This window comes from Sander lucioperca, chromosome 12, assembly GCF_008315115.2.
Source record: "Sander lucioperca isolate FBNREF2018 chromosome 12, SLUC_FBN_1.2, whole genome shotgun sequence".
Lineage (NCBI taxonomy): Eukaryota > Metazoa > Chordata > Actinopteri > Perciformes > Percidae > Sander > Sander lucioperca.
In genome coordinates, this window is record NC_050184.1 from 11,072,976 (window position 1) to 11,096,657 (window position 23,682).

General features: G+C 40.6%; 1 protein-coding gene across 5 annotated transcripts in view; it reads left to right on the top strand.

Moving 5' to 3' along the window:
* The window catches only part of nphp4 (nephronophthisis 4), a 152,529-nt gene that overhangs the window by 65,245 nt on the left and 63,602 nt on the right, over window positions 1–23,682 (top strand). For 4 of the 5 annotated variants that reach the window (XM_036008075.1, XM_036008076.1, XM_031286428.2 and 1 more), the window contains 3 exons: window positions 13,384–13,602; window positions 14,149–14,281; window positions 17,503–17,555. In XM_036008075.1, coding sequence (XP_035863968.1) covers window positions 13,384–13,602; window positions 14,149–14,281; window positions 17,503–17,555 — 405 coding nt within the window. The remainder of the gene's footprint in view (window positions 1–13,383; window positions 13,603–14,148; window positions 14,282–17,502; window positions 17,556–23,682) is intronic. The other variant, XM_036008077.1, reaches the window with a different exon arrangement.

A 23,682-nucleotide genomic window follows, 5' to 3' on the forward strand; every position in this document is an offset into this window, starting at 1 on the left:
CAACAAACTTCAAATAATCAACTTTTCTTTCAGTCAAATGTCCAATACCTGTCTTCTTGCTTTTTTCTGCTGTTTTGCTATTTCCATCTCTGTCTCTATACTCTCCCTCATCAAGGGCTCCATTGTATTACCCAGCATCCCTCTTGGTGCTTTACTTGATAGGCTGAACACCAGGAAACTCTGTCCTCCCATGTCCACTCCAGCCACACTTTTATAAATCATTCTGTCGCCTTTTTAAAGAAGAAACCTGGAGTAGAAAAAGGAAGGCAGGGTTAAAGTATGTTCCAGAGTTGTAATTAGTTGCTCCGCTCACCGCTATGCTCAGTGTTTATGACGCCCCAAAGTATTAAGATGATGGTAGCCTTAATTCCTTGCATCTCCTACCATATTATTACTTTAATTGCTCCTTTATGTACTGTATTGATGGTGAGAAACATGATATTAACAGGATATGATAATATAATATTATAGTTTGACTTATACACATACTGGTAGTCCAATCTATCCATATCTAGAATTTAACAAACGCTACAAGGTAAAGTATAGTGCACTTGACAGAACTTTGACCCTTTTAATCACTTTTCTCTCAGTTCCTTGACATACCCATCTATTTGAGAAGTAAACAAATGATTTCCATCATAGTAAATCATGCATGCAGTTATCCACTCAAAAGTGTAAGTGGACGCCTTCAACAGAACATGATTTACTGTGAGAATACTTGGGTCACTGACGACTGACGCGAGGCGACAACAGCTCGCTTAATTGTGGTCTGTCAACACCAATTTAGCCAGCCGTAACTTTGTCTGAGACATCTCTGGCCTGCTCCTGCCTGCCGATAGCAGCCTCTCCTCAGCCACTTGCTCATCAATTGAGCAATATAACACAGTTGCATACAGCTTAATGCAAGACGATGGGGCTTATTGTTGTCTGTCTTCTTTCGCTGACAAGCACTAGTTAATCGCTAATGGAGCGGCCGTTTCAGGGAAAGTGGAAGCACGAGATGCTGCTGGCCCGCACGGCTTTGTCCTTTTGCCAGGAAACAATTTGTCGGGAGGCGTGACAGCTGCAGTCATCCAAAACTCTGACACGGAGAATGAGTGAGTGTTCGTAGGTCACAGCCTCAGAAGGATGAAAGCAAAATACCGTAGATGTATGGAGAGACTGAGGGAAAGGGAGGGACATGTAGAGAGGAGAAACTTGGTTTCATCCTCTTACTAACCACCGTTACGCCTCTTAGAGACTGTCAGACGTGAATAACATCCCCAGAACCGTAATTGTCGACTCTCCCAAGCTGTTACACCACAGCAAACTTGTGTTGCTGAGAAAGCATGTTGATGCGTGGCATGTACTAGAATGGGTTCTCCGTTTAACAACCAGTTATGAATGTGTCACAAGCATCATGTTTTCATCTTGTGTCACCTTTGACCCTGACTGGACCTGGTGAGTGGCACAGTCGATTACTGAGCGTCTGAGGAAGTGTAACCATCATTGCATGACCTTTAAACATACTCACTGTTTTGCCCTTTACTGAGCTCTCATCTGGATATATGCAGACGCAGGCCTGAATTTGGCAGCATGCCCATTTATCATATGCTATATAAAGCAACATTCCAGCTCAAAGAAATCACGGTCATCAAGTAAGATGGAGATGTTTGTTGTGGTGGATGCCTACAGAACACATTGGGCAGCATTCATGAATGTTGTCTTATTTTGTCTGTGGTTTGATGTAAAGCTACAAACCAAAAACATATGTCAGCTGTCAAAGGGGCGCCAGAGCATAATTTCCAAATAATTGAGACTGATGAATGCAGTGGATACAGAACTCATGGAGACATTTTCACATATTCTGAAGTGTGGCTGAACAGAGAGATATATCATGCATCAAGGTCAGACATGTGGCAATATACTGTATCAGTGCTGGAAAGCATTTTTGCCAACAGTGATTTGATGCATGCAATGCACCATCTAAAATTAAGAAAATCACTGGGCTCTTAGACCACACTGTTTTGGACCTATGCAAATTATAAAAAAAGGCAATCTCTAATGTAATATTTTTGTAATGGCAATTGTGTTTTATTTAATTCATAGACTAGACTTCTCTACAAACCTAAAACAGGATTTACTACTCGTAGATTTTGTTCTTAGCTGTGGATATTTTGGAAATGAAGGATTTCTGGATCCTACCAATTAAGAGGATGGATACCCGACCCGAGCTCGACGGTACCCAACGTTACCCGACGGGCCGGACTCGGACAGATATTTAGAAATGATGTTCGGGTTCGGGTCGGGCTCGGTCATATCAGCGCGCTAAGGCATTTGTTGTAAAATGGTGCTGTGGCTCCTTTAAGAGAGCTCAGTGCGTGTGTGTGTGTGTGTGGAAAGTGGGCAGAAGAGAGATAGAGAAAGAGATAGCAGACATGTAGATGCGACCGCAGCAGAGTTGGTGGAATAAGTTTATGTTTTGTACACAGTGTGTGCGGTGTCCAAAATAAACCCCAGACTGAAAGCCAAGTTCATTAATTTGCTCACCAGAACTGGGATTTTAACCTCAACGTTATTCATTTTATAACGTCAGCCCTGGAGGTAACGAGTCTCCCCTGGTTTTCTGACCAAGGTCGGAAACGAAGCAATCAGGAAAGGTTAACACATTGAACATTTTAAATTCAACAGCTTATTAACGTGCGCTTCTTGCCCCGTGTGCGCTGATGCGCTCATCTGTTGACATTTCCGAATGCCTTCCTACAGTTGCTTAATAAAAGCGGGCTTTCCACACAAACAAACGTACATGTGTCATTAGTATGAGGAAAAAAATGAGATTTTAACTATGTCGGGCTCGGACATAAATATCTTAATGCCTGGCGGGCTCGGGTCGGGTTCGGTTACTGCTCTGTCGGACGTGGGCCGGGCTCGGACAAAAAAATGCAGGCCCGATCCGCACTCTAGTACCAATGTCACTAATTTGTATGTGCACGCAACATAACATTTCATGGATGAAGCTTGTGTCATATTACTCACTTTTTTTAAATAATGGCTCTGGCTTTTATTTAACTCAACTTCAGAGTGGTATTTAAACAGACAGTTTCTGATTGGAATAAATTAGTCAGTGGAAACATCATAGTCAAAACTCAAAGAAGCAAAGTGGCGCTTTGTTGTTGTTGTGTTGATAGTGTAGTGCTGTGGAAATACACATTATGGTGAGTTCATCATATGAGCCATATTGATAATTCCAATTCTTCTCAATGTTTTTTGACTGACCCTTATTTGTTCAAGCTAGGAACATGCTGTTCCATTTTTACTCATTCCCACAACAACAAGTTCATTGAGCCATGCCCCCTTAGCAACTGTTTCCGACAGTGGTCGACAGTTGCAGTTCTGCCTTTATGACAGGTTAAGTCACTCTGTTAATTGTTTGAATTACAACATTTGGAATAGTTTTGTACATCACTTCCAAATGAGCAGTAAGCAGATAAAACAAGATTAGAAGTAGAAAACAAATACTGAGCTACTCCTTCAGTTACTGAAAATTCTACTATAAATTGAATCTACTACATATTGTAGACTCTTGACCAATGGCTTTGTGATTGTGGTTAAGAATATTATGGGAGCATGTGTTATGTTTGGTGTCAGACAATCTTTCTATTAGTTGAGATGTACAACAGATATCACTCTCTTAATGATCTATTTATTCCTTGCTGGTTCTCAGATGTCACTGCCATGGGATGGAAGATAAACAGTATGTGTTGGTGTACAGCTTCTCCTCTTTGCCATAGAGACTCTTGTTTGGATTTTAATTGGCTCACCAGCAGGTACATGCTGTATAGATCGTTGTGTGTTTTCCTGTGACTTCCCTTAAGTGCCTGTTTGTGTGTAGCTGTGTGCAGTTTTGTTATTGTGAGCCCCTGGGCTTTAATGATGTTTGCTGAATGAAAAGCATCTTGTGAAGCTTTCCCCAATCACATGCTCATTAAAATGGCCTTTTTACAACGGCACTATTCCCTGACCTTATGAACCTTTCCCTTGGTTTCCTGATAACTTATATTGCATGACATGTGAGTATCGAGTCCTCCCACTGGAGGGGACAACATTCTCAAAGAAACCAGTTATATTGTTTAGTTTTTTTCTGAAATGAAATGTCATACAAATGTTAATGAAATGTTAATCAAACATCTTAAGCACAGTAATCTCATCAAGATTTGGAAGGGGTATATTTAGCTGATTTGTGGCCTATTCTTGAGGTCATTCCTCTCTGGAGGCCCCTTTTCCTTTTTCACAATGAGAAGAGAAGTTGAGGATAAGGCATTGGAGGCTACATGCCGCAGAGACAATATTTCGCCCGCCTAATTAAAATGAATGTCAGCTCTCCCCCCACTGAGAAGTTCATCAATCTCCCCCTGCGATAGGCCCAGAGTGAATCTTACCCTGTCAGTGCCTGCCAGCAGCGCTATCCTTCTCCAGACGGATGCATTGCCCTGGCAGTCAGAGAGGCAGTGACAATGATGTTTGCACATCTAATGGTTGCCATGTCGATGGCCACCTCAGATTGAGGCCCTGCTTTAAATACAGAGGAGTTTCAGCCCAGACTTGAATGATTTTCATTTAAAACAGCAGTGGTCATTTTGGGACCATTTGAGGCCAGAGCAGCAGTTTTAGCTGTCCACTGTTCCACAGGTTCTAGGTATTGGATTGTAAACATGACAAAAATGTTGAAATCCAGTCAGCATCTCATAGGCCTGGAGGTAATGCTTTTCTCATGCTGTACTGTTAAAGACTCAACAAAATCACTTGACTAAAACATTTGTTTATTTGCTCTCCTGCCTGTGCTCAGAGTCATTAGTGTTGTGTCATTTGCCTGTTGGTAACACAGCAGCCCTTTCTGCCCTCCAGCATCTACTTTATCCCTGGAAAATTGTGTGATTTACAGTAAGAGGTTTTTTTTTCATATCTGAAGGCAATATACCTCAACATTAACTTTAGGCCTTTGATATCACATTTATGTATTCCTTTATATATGTATGTAGAGGAATGTATATAACTTCCCACAGTAACTATTCTTTATCTAAATACTGTTTGGTGTCTCGAGATAACTCTTGTTATGATTTGATACTATAAATAAAATTTAATTGAATTGAATTGTATTTGCAAGTCTGATTGCATGTGCAGATCATATAAACACTGCATACTTCAAGTCTGACAGAAATGTGATATTTTATCAAAATGTACTCATGCAGTGAAGATGAAAATATCATCACAAGATGAATTTGAGACTGTATGGATAAGATATTATGTTGACAGACCTTTATGGAAAAGGCAGTCGTCGCTGTACAATGTGCACCCAATATCATTTACTTTCAGCAAGTGATTTGTCATCTTTCACATTATCATTATCTTCAAGTGATTACAATTTTTTATCTGAGCGGGCATGCATAATCTGCTGATGAGGGATTGATAATCATCTCAGGTACTTTATATTACTGATCCCAGTTAAATGCATCCCCTTTATTTTAAATGAGGAAGCTACTCATGCTGATTCCCGAACCAGGCTTTAATAATGTGTAGGTCTGAAGGTGAATGTGTCTATTCTTTAAACTGTAAAAAACAAAGAAGTCTCCAATGGTCTGGCCATGCTAATGACTCTGTGAGGCTGTAAGGTTTATTGAAATGAATGTAAATTATTAGGTGGATAAATGTTGAGGTCCAATTTTTGGTCCTTTGCGATTGCTGGTGAAGTAAATATAAAAATGCTAGTGGTTGTAATGTTAATTAACTTGTTTAGCAGGTAATGCTGATCTTAGTTTAGTGTGTTAGCATGCTCAGTACAGATCAGGATCATAGGATGTCATTCATTTTGCAGGTTTTTGGTAGCAAACCAAAGTATTGGGCAAATTTGGATCTGATGATGGTCTCTCCCTCCCCCCATTTGGCTTTATAATGAATCATGCACAAATTGGGATTATATTGTACCTTGTACGATTTTTCAAGTGACAAATAAAAATTGATTGATTGATTGATTTAAAGTCATGAGGTTCATCTGAGAACCATCAACCTTTGTACAACATATGGCAATCCAGCTCATTTGTCGAGATATCAAGCGCCATTAACATCCATAAAACCATGCTGCTGGGGTGGCTAAAAATCTCTATTTTCAACAATTTCAAAATTTGTTTCAAAAAAGTTCCATAAAAAAATCAAATTAGTCCTAAATCTTGAATTAGAAATGAAATGACTTGTTAACAACATGTGCAGTTTGACCATCGTATCTATGTAAAACCTCAGGTGTTATAACAGACAAGCATCCAACTGCAGATATAAAGTGTTCTTATTCACAGTAAACTAGCCTGAGCAGTTAACGTGCCTTTCATGAACATATCCTTGAAGTTTTGCCATCAATGAGGGCTAGATCTGAGACTGAGCACAATTCTTCCCAAGCCCTATTTGGCCTCAGTGAGCCGAATAGAGCACAGTAACCTGCTGGGTTCATTTGGACTACTTGTGCAGATGGATTAAAATTTGAGTGGTTTAGTGCTCTTTAAGTTAATGATCTCAGTGCATGTTCCCTCACTTTCTCCAGGGCATCTCATTGCAAAACATAAGTAGTGGGAGCTGTGGGCCGGTGCCTGTCACAGGGTCTTGGCTGAAATAATGACTTGAACAGCCCAACGGACTGAAGTAATAGTAATAACTGTCAGACTTCGTCTCCCATCAATGCTCACATCCCCCTAATTTAGGATTAATTCCTGCTGTACTCTAAAAAGCCCTGAGTCGCTGAATGTCCTGCCTCTCCAAAACTATATTCCTGCAAACTGCTTTATCTCAGCTTATCACAAACTTGTTGTTTTTTTGTTTTTTGTTTAAATATATTTGAATATAACAGCAATAGCAACTCTGAATTGGAAGCTGTTTCAAAAATTAGTGGTGTTTTTACTTGTATGTATAAGAAGAGGCGTTTTACACCGTTTTCTGTCAGTAAGTGGTGCTGAATTGGACTGGTTGGGTCTCAGCTTCCAGTTCTTCTCGTCTGCCAGGAAATATTTTTTTTTTTAGATGTGTTTGATGTACAAAACTCGCCGCCTGTCACCTTTTGATAATTTCCCCTTTTTACCCCTCTCCATGGTCCCCCCAAAGTTTGATGATTACTTTTCTTGCTCCAGGTTACAGACATGAGATCTTTTCTTCCAGCCCATAGCATGTTTGAAACAGAGACACTTTTTTCATTTGTCTTGAGATGCTGCAGCATTATATATTTTACACTTCTAAACAAGGTTGATGGATTCTTCCATTAGAAAACATTTTGCCAGTTGGAGCAATTATGTGTGCAGTGACATCGCCTGTTATTGTTTTCAGCACAACTTTATGAAAAACTTTGCTGCTCGCTTGTTTTTGCCTCAGGCTACTGTTGCTATTTTTTTCTCCCTAGTGCACTATTGAAACAAGTGCTTGGTTGCTCTCCGAGTAAAAGTTAATGACTCTTATTTTAAATATAGCCTTTAACACTCAAATTAACAGTGTAATCACACTTCGGCGAAATTGTGTATTGATCGTTCTGCCTTGTCCAACATAATGACCAGTGCCACAGCAAGCAGTTCCAAAAACCAACTTTTAATTCAAATGGCAAATTCCGTGATTAATTCAAATGTTTTCTACATAAAACAGTGTGAGTGCAAACAGTCATACTTTATTTCCACTGAAATATAATGTCATTGATTTGAGGTCTCTTTGCTGTCACCAGCAGGCTTTGCAATTGATTAAGACTCACTGAGTTACTGTGGTGCTCAGAATGATTCCATGTGTCTGACTCTCTCTGCAAATTTCTTCTTACTGGAGGCCTTCAACACATGCATACATCAGCGACATACCTCCTGCAGCACTGTGTCCTCCTTACCACGATTCCATTAAACCACCTACACTCACACGTGGATGTAACACTGATCTCCGCTGTCATATAATCAAGAAACTGCATATTGTTGTTCTTAAGCTCATGTATGCCTCAGAACATTGGGGGTTGTGTTGGAGGATTACAGGCATAAGGTGAATATCCTGCCAGGCTTTGAATGAAACTATTATCCCCGTTTGTTTACTCAAACCACAACTAAAGATTCTCTTTGAGACTCCTTCAATTCTATTGTTTGTCAGCCCAAGCTGTCAGCGCTTTATGCATTTCATATGTAGATCACACCGTTTAAAACCACTGCACTGAAATCATGATAGTGATTCAAGTCGCTTGCTTTGTGTCGAAAAAGGGAATTCTTATTCTGTGCTGTGCATGTTTTAGTGCCATTGTTGCCAGTGTGATCATACAGTTTTTTTTGAAAGCTCCTCCATTTGGACCATTAATAAGTTATTACTTCTTTGATCCCAGTCATGGATGTTCACTTCATAGAAGATATGGAGTTCTGGTGTTACATGTTAAGTTTTGATGGGTGTTTGACTCACAGTTTTTTTTCTCTTCCTTTTTATCCTCATCGCAGTTACTTAGTGCAATTTTGAACAGAGTCCTTCTCAGTTTCCTATGATTGGAAGACTGAAAGTGTGTGATATGCATTGAGTGTCGGACAGATAAAAGCTCTTTCCTAGGCTGTAGGCGTCCCTGTGGAAAAGACCCTTGATTGCTCCTTTGTCTGTCTTATTCTCTCAGAGCTCAGCTGGCATTTCTGCTCCCGAATCATCCCTTGAACCAAATACTGTATATTCATTGAATAATACAAGATGTGAGGGTTGGGTCATGTGCTCCACACTCACTTTGCTCTTTTCCTCATGTTCTCCAAGAGCCCAGACATGTTCGAGACAGAGAGTGCTTGAAAACAGAAGAAGAGACACATTAGATAAATTGCCTCACAATCTTTACTGGCTACTTCGTGTGCCATAAAATTATCTTTCTCTAGTTGGATCATTTGTACAAAATCATCACTTTGGAAATAGACTTGTTTGATTGAATGTTTCATATAAAGCATCTTCTTAACTCAACCCCATGAGATGGAAAAACAGGCAATGCCTCAAGGGGCAATATGCTGCTATCTGTTTTATGACTGCCATATATTTCCAGAGTTACAATTCAAATAAATAGCTGTTAATGTCTGTGGTACTTGGGGGTAAATTATAGTCTGAAACCAGTTCTCTGAGAGGAATGGAGTATTGATCTGCATCTCATGCTGCTTGAAATGTGTGTTAGGATTTGAAGGGTTCTCCTTGTACATAACAGACATTTAATGATAGGACCCGGCACCAGCAATACTCTGTATATGAATAACTAATCTGTATGTATATCATATCGTCTTTATAGCTGTGGCACAAATCAAGCAGACAATGCCGACGCCATGCTGACAACTGAAGAAATTGTTCATTTCATTCGTATTTAGAAAAAAAAGGGGTGAATATTCTGATTTGCCCACTGTAAAACAGGGGGCTGACATGTCTTTAACTTTTGTTTATTCAAACTTTATTTATTTCCTACCTCTAACTTAGTATTTTGTGCCTAAACCTTACCAAACCTTAACCATACCAGTGGCAGATCAGAAAACAGTCAAATGAAGGCTGGTTTGTGGATCATTTTGAAAGGCAATAACAAGAAACCTGTTTTATCATTTAGTTTGGAGGACTTGTGGGGCATATTTTTCCACCAAAAGTTGTTTGGTTTCACCAAATTGCTTTAGATAACAGATATTCAGTTGGATTTGGCAGAAAGCTCTCAATTGAATCAGAGCAGCGACTAGGATTCTGATGAGAGAACAACATTAAATCTTAAAAAATCAACAACCCCAAAATACTACATACTCTGACCAGAAACTGTGATATGTGTAAGGTTATATTGTCCCGCGCTGTATGAATCTGCATGAATATGCATGAATATGACTGGATTTTACCAAATTCACAGCTGTGAATGAGCACAGAAGCATATTGCAAAGAGCTGACACGTGGTTGAAGACTTTGACCTCTCCCCAGTGGATGCTGGTTGATACTGGTTTTGATCTTGTGTTCACAGACAGCTGATGTTGTCTGTCTGTGATGTTCATTCAGTCTCTTGTCCAAGGTTCTTGCTGTTTCGCCAACACAGTCTTCCCTACAGTTGCATGTGATGTCATACACCACTCTAGTTTTCCTCTCTGGAGAACTACTACTACAGCCGGGGAACTACTGTATATCACTATGAACTGTCCGGTTAATGTGGTCATATAGAGCTGTGGTGGCAGGGAGAAATATAATAAATTAATTAATGAAGAAAAGCATGACTTTTTCATCTTGTGTAATCCTTTTGGAACTTCCTGGAAATCTGTTTTTGTCTTTTTTTTAATTTATTTTTTGGCCACTGTCCTAGCTGTTCAGCTGTGCATCTGAAATGAAAGGTGGTTCTGAGGACAATGAAAGCTGTAACACAGTTTGAAGTTTCAAGTATGGTGTGAATTTGGGGGAATTCTCTCCTCTTGGCTGTTAGTATTGCTGCTGCTGCCATCCCATACCTGAATACAAGAAGTTTAATTATTGAAACCATGCTTTAGTTGCACTTAAAGAACATCTGTGTTGGCACAGTCTCTTTTAAAACTACTGCAGGCAGTTCCTGTTTTCCATAATAACACCCTATGGACACTGCATGACATTTAGAATAAAGACAATCCTCTTAAGAATGATGACCTATAGTATTGGATTATTGTATTACATGTAAGAAATGTGCTCAGGGGAAATGCAAGCATTGAGTGAACCATTATATGCTCTACTTTGTCTTGCAACAATGTGGAGTAGCGGGCTCATTGTGTATTCTGTACTGTCCCATATATGATTGATTACAATTGTCTGAAGCTGACTAGCTTATTAATCGATTCAGCAAAACCTCAGAGTCCCCTGTGAATGATTTAAAACAAAATGTTTTTTTGACTTTTCCAGGACTGGCTGCAGTAGAGGTGCAATGGTACTGCTTGTAAATCATGTTTATACACAACAGATTGCTCTGAGACTGGATGTGTGACCTAGTATTTAGCCCCCTAATGCATTGACCATAAAGACTTGTCAGCGGTAGTAATATGCCAACCCACTGCAGTACATTAGTTTCAAAGCTTCATAGTAAATTTGACATATTCATAAATTATTCACATGATTAATTGATTTAGTTAATATGGCAACTTATGTAATTGATTATTAAAGTTTTTATGAAAACGTTAACAGAAATGAATAAATAAAAAGTTTGTATTTTTTTTGCACTGGAACCTTGACTGTAAAATGTCTGACTAAATCCTAGAAATGCATTAACTACTAATCTACTGTCTAATGTAGTTTTTCATTAGGCTGCAAACTGCTGCTGTGCCATGCTGTGAGCAACTGTCATCAGAATCCCTGAAGCTGCATGGCACCAACACAGGGATGGTATGGAAAAAGTAAAGGGAAACTAAAAACGGCTGCATCTTTGGAATATCAGAAACTCACTCTTTGTAGGCGTGAAAGGTGGCACTGAACACTTACAATAAATTACACTAAAGACCCAGAGTCACTGAAAAAATAGATGTCAAAACATCCATAGTAACTTCTCAAACCCATGATCCATATTATTCTTTATGTTTCAAACTAAATTCACAAATTAGAATTTTTTAGAGTTTCTGGTCAACCTGGAGCGTGCCACTGACCCAACACATGACCCCCTCGAAAACGAGATGATACATCTCAAGTGGTTTAACTTAATAAACACATTTTGAAAAAACAAAAACACGTCAGCTGTTCAATCAGAGCTACTGTATTGCTGCTGCTCTGTGGGTTGAACTTGTATTTTAATGTGGCACACTGCACACAAGTATTAGAATATTTTAATTACTTACAGTTTTTAACATACACCTCTGGTGCAACAGACACATCATCAGTGATGTATCCTGGGTTCATTGGGTGTTTCGGGTCTCATAGCATCATACACCCTCCCCCAGGCGACCCAGCCACGGTTGATCAGGCCCTGGCTTATGTCTGAGTAGCTTGTATGATCCACGGATCGCCCCGCTTGATCCACAGCCATCTTGATGTTCTTGACGGCTTTCCTGATGTGCAGTCCCTTCACTGCAAGCATCTTGAGGGCCCTGATGAGTGACTGGCCGACGAATCCTCTGCACCCGACCTTGATGGGATTGCACCGGGTCCTCCACCCCCTGCTTTGACATTCGCCTGCCAGCTCCTCGTACTTGGCCCTCTTCCTCTCGAAAGCCTCCTCCATCTGGTCTTCCCAGGGAACAGTCAACTCCAGCTGGACTACTTGCCTTGTTGTTTCTGACACCAGGACAATGTCTGGCCTGAGCATGGTCACTGCGATGTTTTCTGGGAATTTGAGCTGTCTCCCTAGGTCGACCTTCAGCTGCCAGTCCCGTGCTGTTGCGGGCAGCCCCCCTGATTGATTCAGGCGCTGGTGTTGCTTCACCCCGGCTTTAACAAAGGCGATGTTCTGTCTTACTGGTTGCTGGTTTCTACTGCAAGCGATCCCAGTGCTGATGACCTCTGCAGTGACCCTCAGCACTTGGACGTGGCGCCAACGGTAGCGTCCATCTCCCAGTGCTCTAGGGCAACAGCTCAAGATGTGCTCCAATGAACTTCCTCTCTGGCAGAGTGGGCGCAGTAGTGTGTCTGCCAGGCCCCAACGTAAGAGGTAGGATGGACTGTGGAGGACGTCATAGACAGACTGAACCAGAAATTTGATCCGGTGTGGCTCAGACTTCCAGAATTCTGTCCACGATATCTTCCGGTCTCCCGCCTGCTCCCATCGGGTCCATGCCCCCTGCTGCCCCATCCTACTGCAGTGGGCTTCTTCCATCCCGGCTCGGACCTCATCTTGGATCAACTGCCGCCTTTCCTTTCCCTGGGCCTTGTTGTTGTTACCAGTACATAAATATGTAACAATGTGTGTATACACAGTGGTAGACAGACAGACAAACAGACAGAGCCGTTAAGATTCCTCTAAACTCTGGTATAGTGGTTAGCGCCATCTGAGACCGGGGTTACACTGGCTCCCATGCAGCCCACGTTTTAATCCCCAACAGGGAGTTTTTTTAACAATGAAGTTACAGTAGCTAACGACATGCTAAAGCTTGGCCTTGGAAGTAAAGCTGGGTTAACACTGTAGGTTACTAGTTAACCATGCTAACATTTGTGGATTATGTCACACTGCTTTCATCCATTCCTTGCTCTTGTATTCATAGTTTTGGAAAGGCAATAAATAAATATGGAGGAATCCAAAGCTTGACAGACCAGCGGTGACCAGTAACAGTTGCTGTGATTGAACAATCACTGTCTGGGGGGGGGGGAAATCCAGTTCTTTCTCTGTGCAGTTATGAAAAGGTTAATCAAGGTTGTTTCCATTATGAAAACAATAATACTGATGTCCGTGTCTTAATGTCCTCTAATCTTGTGTCTTTTTCTGTCACACAGCTGTCTGCCACCTCCACATCCCGAGCGGCCTTCTTGCAGTGCCTTCGTTGGGGGATTTGGTGCCCATTCCAGGAGCCGGCTGACTGGAAGGGGAAAGAGATACAGCTTGTTCTGCAAGGAGGTGCAAAGCCAAACCCTCACGGAGTCATGGTCTACAGCACAGAAATGTCTGCCAAAACTCAGAGCCCTGCGCCACTCTCAGCTCCAGGCACCGCTCAGGTAACACTATAGCACAGAGGCATGTCTTTGTCGAAAGGAACAAAATGTAAAGAATGCATTGAAAGTGTTAAGACATGGTGCTGTTTTCAGCACTCGCTGAATGTGTAAAAATGTTTCCCTGATGACAAAAATGTTTATATTATCTAAATATTTTTGGGCATCATGTGCTGCATTAAGACCACTCTCATACAGTACAAGGTCAGATTACATCATCCTTTAATGCTCGGCACTGTAAAACATCACAGTTTACAACACACTTGTAGACAAATAATTGTCTGCAAGTTAAATTTTTTTAGTGACAACATCAAACTTTTCAAAGGGTGCAAAAGTCGTCATCTTGTGATGACTTCACTTTTCGCACCTAAGCTGTGAATTTTCACACAGCTCAGACATTTGAAAATAAGTACACGTCACCGCCACATATCTCCTCCTTCTGACGGCTATATCTCATTCATTCCAGTTTTGTCCTTCCCTACATAATCTAAACTGTTAAATCTCCAACAGTGTTTTGTGTTACTGAAATGTGTGAAACTTTTTCCTCTCAAGGAGGCGAGGGATATCATAACATTTCGGCTGTCATCCAGTCTGGAAAGGAAGGCATCTAGCCCAAAGGCATCTCTGAGGACAAAGCAGGAGGATGTGCCACGTCAGAGAAGATCACCTTCATCACCTTCACAGGGTAAATATCATCATGTTATCCATAATGGTTTTTTAAGCACATCAATTAATTACTTGGAAAGGAATAGGAGTAAGCTTATATGAAGAGTTCCCCTCCAAGAAGGAGGTGACAGGGTCTTTACTGCTTAAAAAGGGCCGACATTTGGGTTTCACTTTCTTGTTTATTGGACCAGAAAGTGTGTGGTCTGTTTCTGCAAATTGTTTTGTGGGCACACCTCAAGTGTGCAGCAACACCCAGGTGTAATCAGCCAAAGTTCTAAGCAATCAGCACCAAACTAGCCTGTCCTCTGTATATGATGCAGCCCCCACCTCTGCAGTGTTATCTCAATTGCACCACCTGCTCTATGCATGATTAGCACGCTTTCTGATTGGGGTCTGAGGGGAATAAAGGGATAAACTCAAAGTGCCAGGAGAAGACTCTGGCAGTCCATTAGGGCCTCTTGATCTTGAACAAGACTTACTGTTGCGTCTTCATGCTAATGTCTGCTCTCAGATGGGAACTTTGGCCGGAACATAGACAACAACAAACACATCCAGTATTTTTACTCTTATACCATTATATATACTGACTGAATTGTGCTTTTAAATGTGAATACTGATACTGATAATTGTGATATTTTCAGTGATAGCTAGTATTCCTGGAGTATCAATGTGTGCTGAATTTCCCTAACAGAAGATTTTTTTCCCGTCTCTCCTAATTAAGCATGACCATTCCATGATATCCTTCCAAAAATAGCTCCTGAACCCCAAGCTTTAAAGAGGCCTCCCACTGAAACAAAGTTTTGATAAATATTCCATCCCGCTCACAGCCAAATATAAATAATGTGCCACTGTCTGCATCTCTTACTCAAACCCAAACCACTGGTTTGCTCTGTGCCTGTCAGTGAATTAATTAAAAGTGCAGTAAACACTACACACGGCACTCAATCCCAATGACAGCAGAAAGAACTTGAGTGGACCCCAGTCGTATACTAGATGATTGTCCCACTAATGATGCTGTTAACTTATCTTGGGAGAGAAGAATAGCGTTGATCAGGGCCTACTTAATGGGCGTGTGGAGAAGGCTTTTGGCAAAGTCTATTAATGACAATTTAATCAGTGTTCAAGTGTCCTTAGAGGATCGTCCAAGAATCCAGAATGATTTGGGCTAGTGTTTGGAGGAGAATGATATCATGAATCTCTGTCATTCTTTGATTTGAACCCAAAAGCAGGTCTCCAAGACCAGGCCGGTAAGATAAAAAGTTTACTGGAGGTCGCAAAAGTCAAATCCAGGCAGGCAGGAGAGATGGTGCAAACGTATCTAATGCAGGATCAGGCTAGAGAGCAGGAGTTCAAAATTCAATGGGGGGGGGGGGGGGGGGGGCATTACAGGTAAAATTCTGGAATCATCTGGAGGATCTGAAAGGACAGGAGAGATAGTACATCGGTACAGAAAAAGCAGACAAGGAAAGGTTAAGGTTAGGAGTTAGGGTTGGAAACCTAAGTTATTCATCATAGACAATAACAGGAAGGTGGAAATTTGACATTTATCTATAATTTACCCTGGTTTTTTAAATGACCATCACTCGCTGCTCCTAATGATAAACTGAGAGGGGTAACATATGGAGGCAATCTTGCGGTTTAAACACAGATGCATCGTTGAATTGAATTTTAATGATCCAATCTTTACATATTTAAATCCTCTGTATGTTGTGCACGTAAAGGTGCTTGTGTCCGACTTGTACATCTCCTGGTTTGCTCAGCTGTCAAGAAGGCCTCTCATTGATCATGAATAAACGGCCAACTGCATGTTAGTCCAGCTAATGAGGTGAAACACATTCTTCCGCCGGCTCGAGATGTAAAACAGTGAGGAAATGGAAAGCCCTCAAAATAAAATGGCTGTCGGGGGGATGCCAGAGCACATTTGTGACGGAGAGCCAGCCAGTTCTGCTCTGTGTCCACTCTGTGTGCATGTAGTCTGAACAGATGGGAGCTACAGTAAGACACCCCGGGCAACTGAAGCAATTTCCAAAAGGCCAGTCAAGCCCAGCACAGAGAGCGAGAACGAGTGGGAGAGGAGGACAAAGAGATGTTGGAAAGCCTTTCATTTCAGTATTACCATGGCTACCAACTAAAAACCTCAGGAAGCATTGTTGGACTTTAAACTCAGTGTGACATCTAAATCTAACTCTGCCTCCTGATTTGTGTGAAATGGAGAGATTTGTTACTGATTGTAAGTAGTTTTGGTATCCCATTGTTCAGTGGAGAATTATTTACTTTGCAGAAGTGATGCAGTACACATTGTCACAGTATATTCTTCATACCTCAGGATGCCACCTGAGTGCAAAACAAGTGCAACAACTTCCATTCCCTCTCACAAGCTGATATTCCACTAAATGTCTAACCACACTATACAATTAACAGTGCTGCCAGGGATGCAGAGCATGGGTAAGACATTACAATGTTGTTAATGAAGCTTGTTAAACATTGAACTGGAGGTGCACATATGATGCACAAGTGATATGCAGATGAAGACATTAACAAGAAACGGGATAAATGTTACACTAAGTTAATACTTAGGCACCTATTTTAACGATCTAAGTGCACGGCATGAAGCGCCTGGCGCAGGTGCGTTTAGGGCGTGTACAAATCCACTTTTGCTAGTTTAACGGCTCAAAAAGGTTGCACTTAGTGTCCTAATTAATCATAGCCAGGCGCGTTTGTACCTTGTCGCATTGCTATTATGATGGCGGATTTGCACCGTAATATTTTGATTTTTAATCTTTTGCATGTTTGTGCGCTGCTGCGTAACACTATGTGTGTGTAACAAACATATTGTGCATGCGCTGTGCACGAGCCCAGGCGCATTTTACTAATGCGCTGTTAAAATAACAATGAAATGCTGCGTTATTGACTTTAGACCAGGTTTTTGTTGGTCAATCGCGTGATCACTTACCGCTGCCTCAAGATAGCAATACGCCAAGAATGCACCTGAACACACCTCCCTGTAAGACCAGCATGCCCATGGGCGCACAGATGGTGCTTTGCTATTTAAACGATGTGGGCGCTGGATAGGAAATTGACAACTACGTCGGTCTTAAACTAGCAAAGGGACTTGCGTCGGGCTTTGTGCAGGTGCAAGATAGGGCCCTTAATGTTAATTTACACTTTACAAGGTGGATAGACAGGTTTTTTTTATTTGTTTTTTTTTTAATCTTCTTTTGTTTTGCTCTTGTTTTTCAGGTCAAAAATCCATTCCACCAGCTTCTCCTCCAGAATCTCCTCAAGGCCCCGGGGTAAGACAGCTTATCACCTACTCAACTTAAACTAGTGACCCAACCCTAAGTGCTAAAACAGTTAGTGCTATGACAAGAAGGCTTTGTCTGAAGTTCCTTGTTTCACTAAAAGCAAGTGTACACCGCAAGCATTTTACTTTATAGCTGCTTTTGTACTAATTTCTCTCTTTCTTTATATAAAAGAAGACTCTCAGAAACTCTTCCTTCATGTTGCACATTTCAAATATCTTCATCTTTAGTTTTCTGTATGGTTTGATTTTGCACTATTTAGAATGTATTACTATTGTATATATTACTTATCTTTCTATATCTTCATTTGTAAATATTTCTTATCTTTTATATTATACTTGTACATGTCCTTATTGCACCGTGGGTCAGAGAGAAACGTATTTTCAATTGCTCTGTATGTCTGGCACTTGCAGAATTGACAATAAAGTTGATCCTGCTATCAGTGGGCACACGCAGGATTACCTTTGCTAATCATCTGTCATTTAAAGCTGCATTAAGGAATTCTTTTGTTTGCGTTCTGATTACTAAGAGCAGCGGAACAAGCTTAACATGCAAGATCTGACATATTGGTATCATAAAAAGTTGTCTATTTACACATCCAGCAGACACAATATTATTAACATTCATTTGGAGTTGTGTTTCTGTCCACTTAATAAATCTAGTATGCCCTCTCCTTTGCTGTGTTTTGGTCTAGCTGCTAACTGCTAATTTATTGATAATAAATAATTTTCTTTTTTAGTTGCAGCCTAATTTACAAATGTAAAACACTTAACAGTGTAAAGTAGGTATCTCTGCTGTGTGCTATTCTATAAAGCTCAGTCAACTGTTCTATAGATCAGCAAGAAAAGACATGCATGCTGCATAGACACAGTAGGACTATTGTTGCTGACCCTGATCATGACCTAGTGTTAAAACATGTCTTTTGTTCTACTTTACCCTCTTAATGTGTGAAAAACATTACTACCTTTTTACCATGCACATGGTATCTGGCTCTTGTCTGTACTTAATGATACAAATGGATTTCAGTTAACAGCTGACCTGGAGTGATTCCTGGCTGGATGACATGATCAGGTAGCCCCTCTAGTAGTTCCCTCTACTTGGATACAGCTCCCCTTTTGTGCTCTTTAGACAAAGATCATAAATCTTGACTAACCCACAGTCATGCGGTGTCTGGTTTGTAGACAGAAATTGCTGTTCAAGCCTATTAGACATTTTTTTTTAAATGTCAGAGAAGATGCATTATCTGTCCCAGATCTCTCGGCAACAGTGTGATTATAAAGCATAATTGGCATCTTTTAATCTTTTGACTCACCTGTGTGAGATTCCAGAAAGATTTGGTCTATCAAAATATCCTGCAGCCAGAGTTTAACTGAATATGTATGCAGCTGGCTTGGCAAAGGAAAAAAAGTGTGAGGGCGTGTTTCTGTTGAAAATGTTATTCTTGGAAAACAAGATATTCGTGTGTGTCAATCATGGAACGGTTAAATCACCACAGAAACCTGGGAAATAGAAGTAATGCTGATGACAATAATCATGCCTAGTTGCATTAAATCAGATTAAATGTCACATTAGCATCAGTATATGTTAGAGACTTCCTGCAGGAAACTGATATAGCACTGATCAAGTGTACATTAACAATGTCATAAATTTAACTGCACCGTAATTATCCACCCATTGTGGGTGACGATGACTGACTCATATCCCATTCTTAGTAAAGTGCCGACATCGACCATATGTAACATATACCAACAGTGTGTGTTGCTGTGTGTGTATTTTGTGTTTCTGTTCATCCTGACTGAGCTAAGCTACCATTACCATCATCCCTCAACCTGAGTGGAGGTGCCAGTGGAGACTGGGAGTTGTGATGGATGCTGCTTTCTCTCAGGATGAGGCCAGAGATGCACGCACACACACACACACACACACACACACACACACACACACACACACACACACACACACACACACACAGCTGAGGAGGAGAGAGGTCTGTTTCAGTGTTAGCTCTCTGGGCCAAAATGAGCTGCAGCCTGTATTGTAGACTAATTTCAATTGAACCAACAGGGGCAGGGAGCTGTGGCAGCGCTGTACCCATGAACTCAACAAATCGACCCTCATTTTGATTAAGCAGCAAGGGAGGTGGAAGCCTGCAAGTGGGCAGCTCCCAGTGGCTAGCAAAAGACAACTATGGTCATACTGGGCAGCTGTTAGGGGATGACATTAGAAGATGGTGGTGCTTAGCTGGATATACAGTATATATACAGTATATACTTTTTTTATATCTCATAATTCCCAAAACATCCAGTCTACCAAACAGACAGAATTAATTCGAAAAGAAAATGTTATTTTCAATGTGTGATTTTGTTTGAATTATCCTGCTGTTGAACTTTTGAACTCCAGCTGGCCACTCTGCAGGCTGAGCTGTGGTGTGGTGTCAGGTTACAGCTTGTTGCTACAGTCATTACTACGGAAATAACCATGGCAAATGTTTTTTTGGGGGGAAAAATATGTTTTGGAATATTGGATTGTATGAGTTTGGCAATCGACTAGTGTGGACTTCACCAGAAACCAGGAAATTAACAGAGGTATGGATTAACACAACTTGTATGCATTTCTGTCACAGCTACTGCAGTCAAATTTGCTGTGTTCACTCAGTAAGAATAACTGCACATGGGTAGACACTTGTAATGACATTTCAAACATGTTTAGAGGCTAAAAACACGTTTAAAACTTGCCCTGTTTAAGCCTGTTGGCTGCTAACTCTAGCAGGAGGATAACACGGTGTAGGCAGCACCGATTGTTTTCGTTTTTCTCGCTCCTGACAGCACTCCAAATTTACAAACAACAGAGCTACAGGTTGAAATCGACCGGAATTCTCGTTTAAGGATTAAAGTTCAACCACATTTTACCAAAGAAGCAATTAACCTTGCACCAAAGGTGAAGCACACATTGTAAGACAGAAAAAAAACATTTATTAAAGCAAGGGTATGCCGCGCACATCACTATTAGATTAGATGACCTTACTGAGAGCAATTTTAATAGAGGATCTCCTAATGACAATATTGTATGTGAAAATTATCAGCTAACTTTGCAGTTCCCCGCAGCTCTACAAAGGCTTTTAGCCTCTTTTAGCTCATTGTTTTGGTCCTCTAGTCTGCAAAACACGGCTCCCATCAACCTTGTTTCCAGATGTAGCACGCAGCTGTTTTTAGCAAAAACGCTGTGATAAACCCACTGTACACTACCTGCCCAGCAGCGAAGGACAGACAGATGAAGTTAGTGACAAGCTGGTGAAGTGTGTCAAATATCCAGCAGCTCAAGAGACAGGAGTTGGTGGAGTCCTTAAGCAAAGCGAAAACAAATAAGTGACTTAAATTCATTCGTTGGTTATCTAGAAACACAACTACAAATGAATGTTAATGTTGCTCCGTGTCTGCTGAGTGTGTCAAGAGACAAAGGTTTTCTAAAACGTAATAGGGTGTTACTATGTCAAATGTTTTCAGCTTGTTCCCCCACTCCCAAGTGGCCAAACAAAATCATTGAAAGCAGCATTACATTTACAGTGAATGTATCTAATGATATAACAATCTATAATACATTCATATTGAGTAATAAGGGTGTACAGCAGCAGCCATTAGTGCCCTGGCTGCTCAGTTTGCACACCATAGATATTTATCTGATGGCTATCCAGGATTCTGCATAAAGAAATGAAGCAGAAAACACTCTGTGAAACCATGCCACTGCTGTTGGCAGTCACCCTACAATTCATCACGACTCTAGTGTTGCTGCAAAATTCACAAATACAGTCTCTGTATCTCCCTAGCTCTGTGTCTTCTACCCTTTCAAAGATACTGTTATAAAAATACACTTATTTCAATCCTAAAATGATTTTGCCTGTTCAACAAAAAATATTCCTTTCTCTTCAACATGGCTGTCAAGCGCTGATTAAGCATCCTCCTCTGAAATGGCTCTGTAAACAAGCCGTACGCTCCGGCTCTGTCTGTCTACATTGTTGGATCTGACAACTTTCTCTTGCTCGCATAAATTATTGATCCTTGACACTCTCGGTTTTCCCGTGGTGCAGAATGCTAAGGGTCTTGTGGTATTTATAGCCAACATTTGGGAAAGCAGCTTAGTTTGTTTGCCTGTGTTGATGATGATTTCTCGCATCGGGCTGCGATCATCTTTCAGGGTCATGCTCGTGTTCTGTCGACCCAGGTGGTGTTGTAGTCCATGGGCCGAAGGTGAGGCCATGTTTCAGTTTGTTGCTGGCAGAGGGCTATTTGGCAGCTGGTGCTGGCTCAGACACACCTCATCACTACATCTCTCTTTTACGCAGAGGTACTTGCATTAAAATGTCTGTTCAAAAGAATAGGATTCAAGATTTCTGACCATTGTTTATTGTACGACTCTGTTTTAGCACTCTAGCCTTTATTGCTGTGAGTGAATCCTTCTGTCTCAACACTAGAAAGTGAAGGGGTAAATATCATTATAACCATGTCAAAAAAACTAATTTTCAGATTGATTTTTATGTTAAACAAAACATAAATGTTTTTCTCTGAAATTACAGTGGATTTATGTTAATGCTGGTATATGTCTTATGATAATCACACCTTAGAGGTTACAGCTCAACCCCTTCATTGGCTGACCTCACGTCAATTTGCTGCTTAACATTCATTTGAGATGTTTTTTTTTGTAATTGATCTTGAACTTTCTTTTCTCAGATATTTGCAATGTTTAGTAACATAAGCTGCAAATGAGATCAAACTACATGTTATCCATAGTTATACAGGGGCTTTGTAGTCTAGTTTGGAAAATCTGAATGGAAACTACAGTATTGCATTGAAAGGCTGCCAGATCATTTGGAACTGGAAGACGAAGAGGTGTAATTGCACCTCTGTTTGTGTAATATGAAAGAGCAAAATATCCAGTTTTTTACTTTAATAACCGGGCTCAAATGTACACATAAAGAGGGACATGATGACTTTCCTGCCCTATAGCTTTTCATTTGTGGAATTGTAAACATAGCAGTGGCTTATATGTCACATTAGTACCTGTTAACAATCATACATCCTACCTTTTGTATATTATACTTTAAACACTAAAGAAGCTCGGCAGAGAGCTCTTTTTTAAATTTATTTAATTTTTTTTAATTTGTTTTACAAATAAAACTTATGGTGTCAGAATATCAGAAATAAATGCCTAGCATATGCATAGTGTCATTTTCATAACTCACATAATTAACTGTCTTAACAAGCTGCAACAAGTGACAGTTGATGGCGACTGTCAACAGCAAATTTGCTGCGCTGTAGTTATTATTAAATCTATGAGCTGGCAGGACAAAAAGCGCTAGTTTCATCTGGTAAAAATACATGCCAGTGAGCAAAAAACTGATACGTAAAGAAAAATTAGGTTTGGGCTGTGTCTTTCTGTTCGAAAAAGACCAACAGGTGATTTATAATCTGCTTTGTTTATAACATATCTTCTTATATTTAATACTAGTATCTTGTTAAGCTTATTGTTAAGCTCTAGCCCAAACATATAACTGATATAAACAGGTACCGGCATATTCTCATATAATACATTTCTGTTCCTTTGATGCCAAGCATGCTAATGTTCAACTTCCTAAAACCTGCAGATACCCTGTAAATGTTTATATTATTCCTTTTTACTCCATTTTGTATTTATTTTCAATATATTTTTATTTATTTTCTATATATTATTTTTCTCTTCCTCTTTCTCACTTGTTCTGCTTCTTGATCATCCTCTCTTTCGAACCACACCTGCCTCTCACTTTCTTTCTTTGAGACACATGATGAGCTTGACTCCATATCATGGTCTCTCCCCCTCTCATACACACATACTGACCATCAGGAAACAGCCAAATGAACATTACTGTAGGTCTTTTTGAACACACATACACACACACACACACACACACACACACACACACGCAGGTCCAATGAAGCCAGAATGTGAACAGATGATCTGTTTGGCTGTCAGGGCAAACAGGCTGGGTTCAGAACATTGGCAGCCACAGCATTGCCACTACTAATTGCCTCTGCGTATTCTCTTGGTGTGTGGGTGTGTGTGGGTGTGTGATCCCCACATGAAGAGT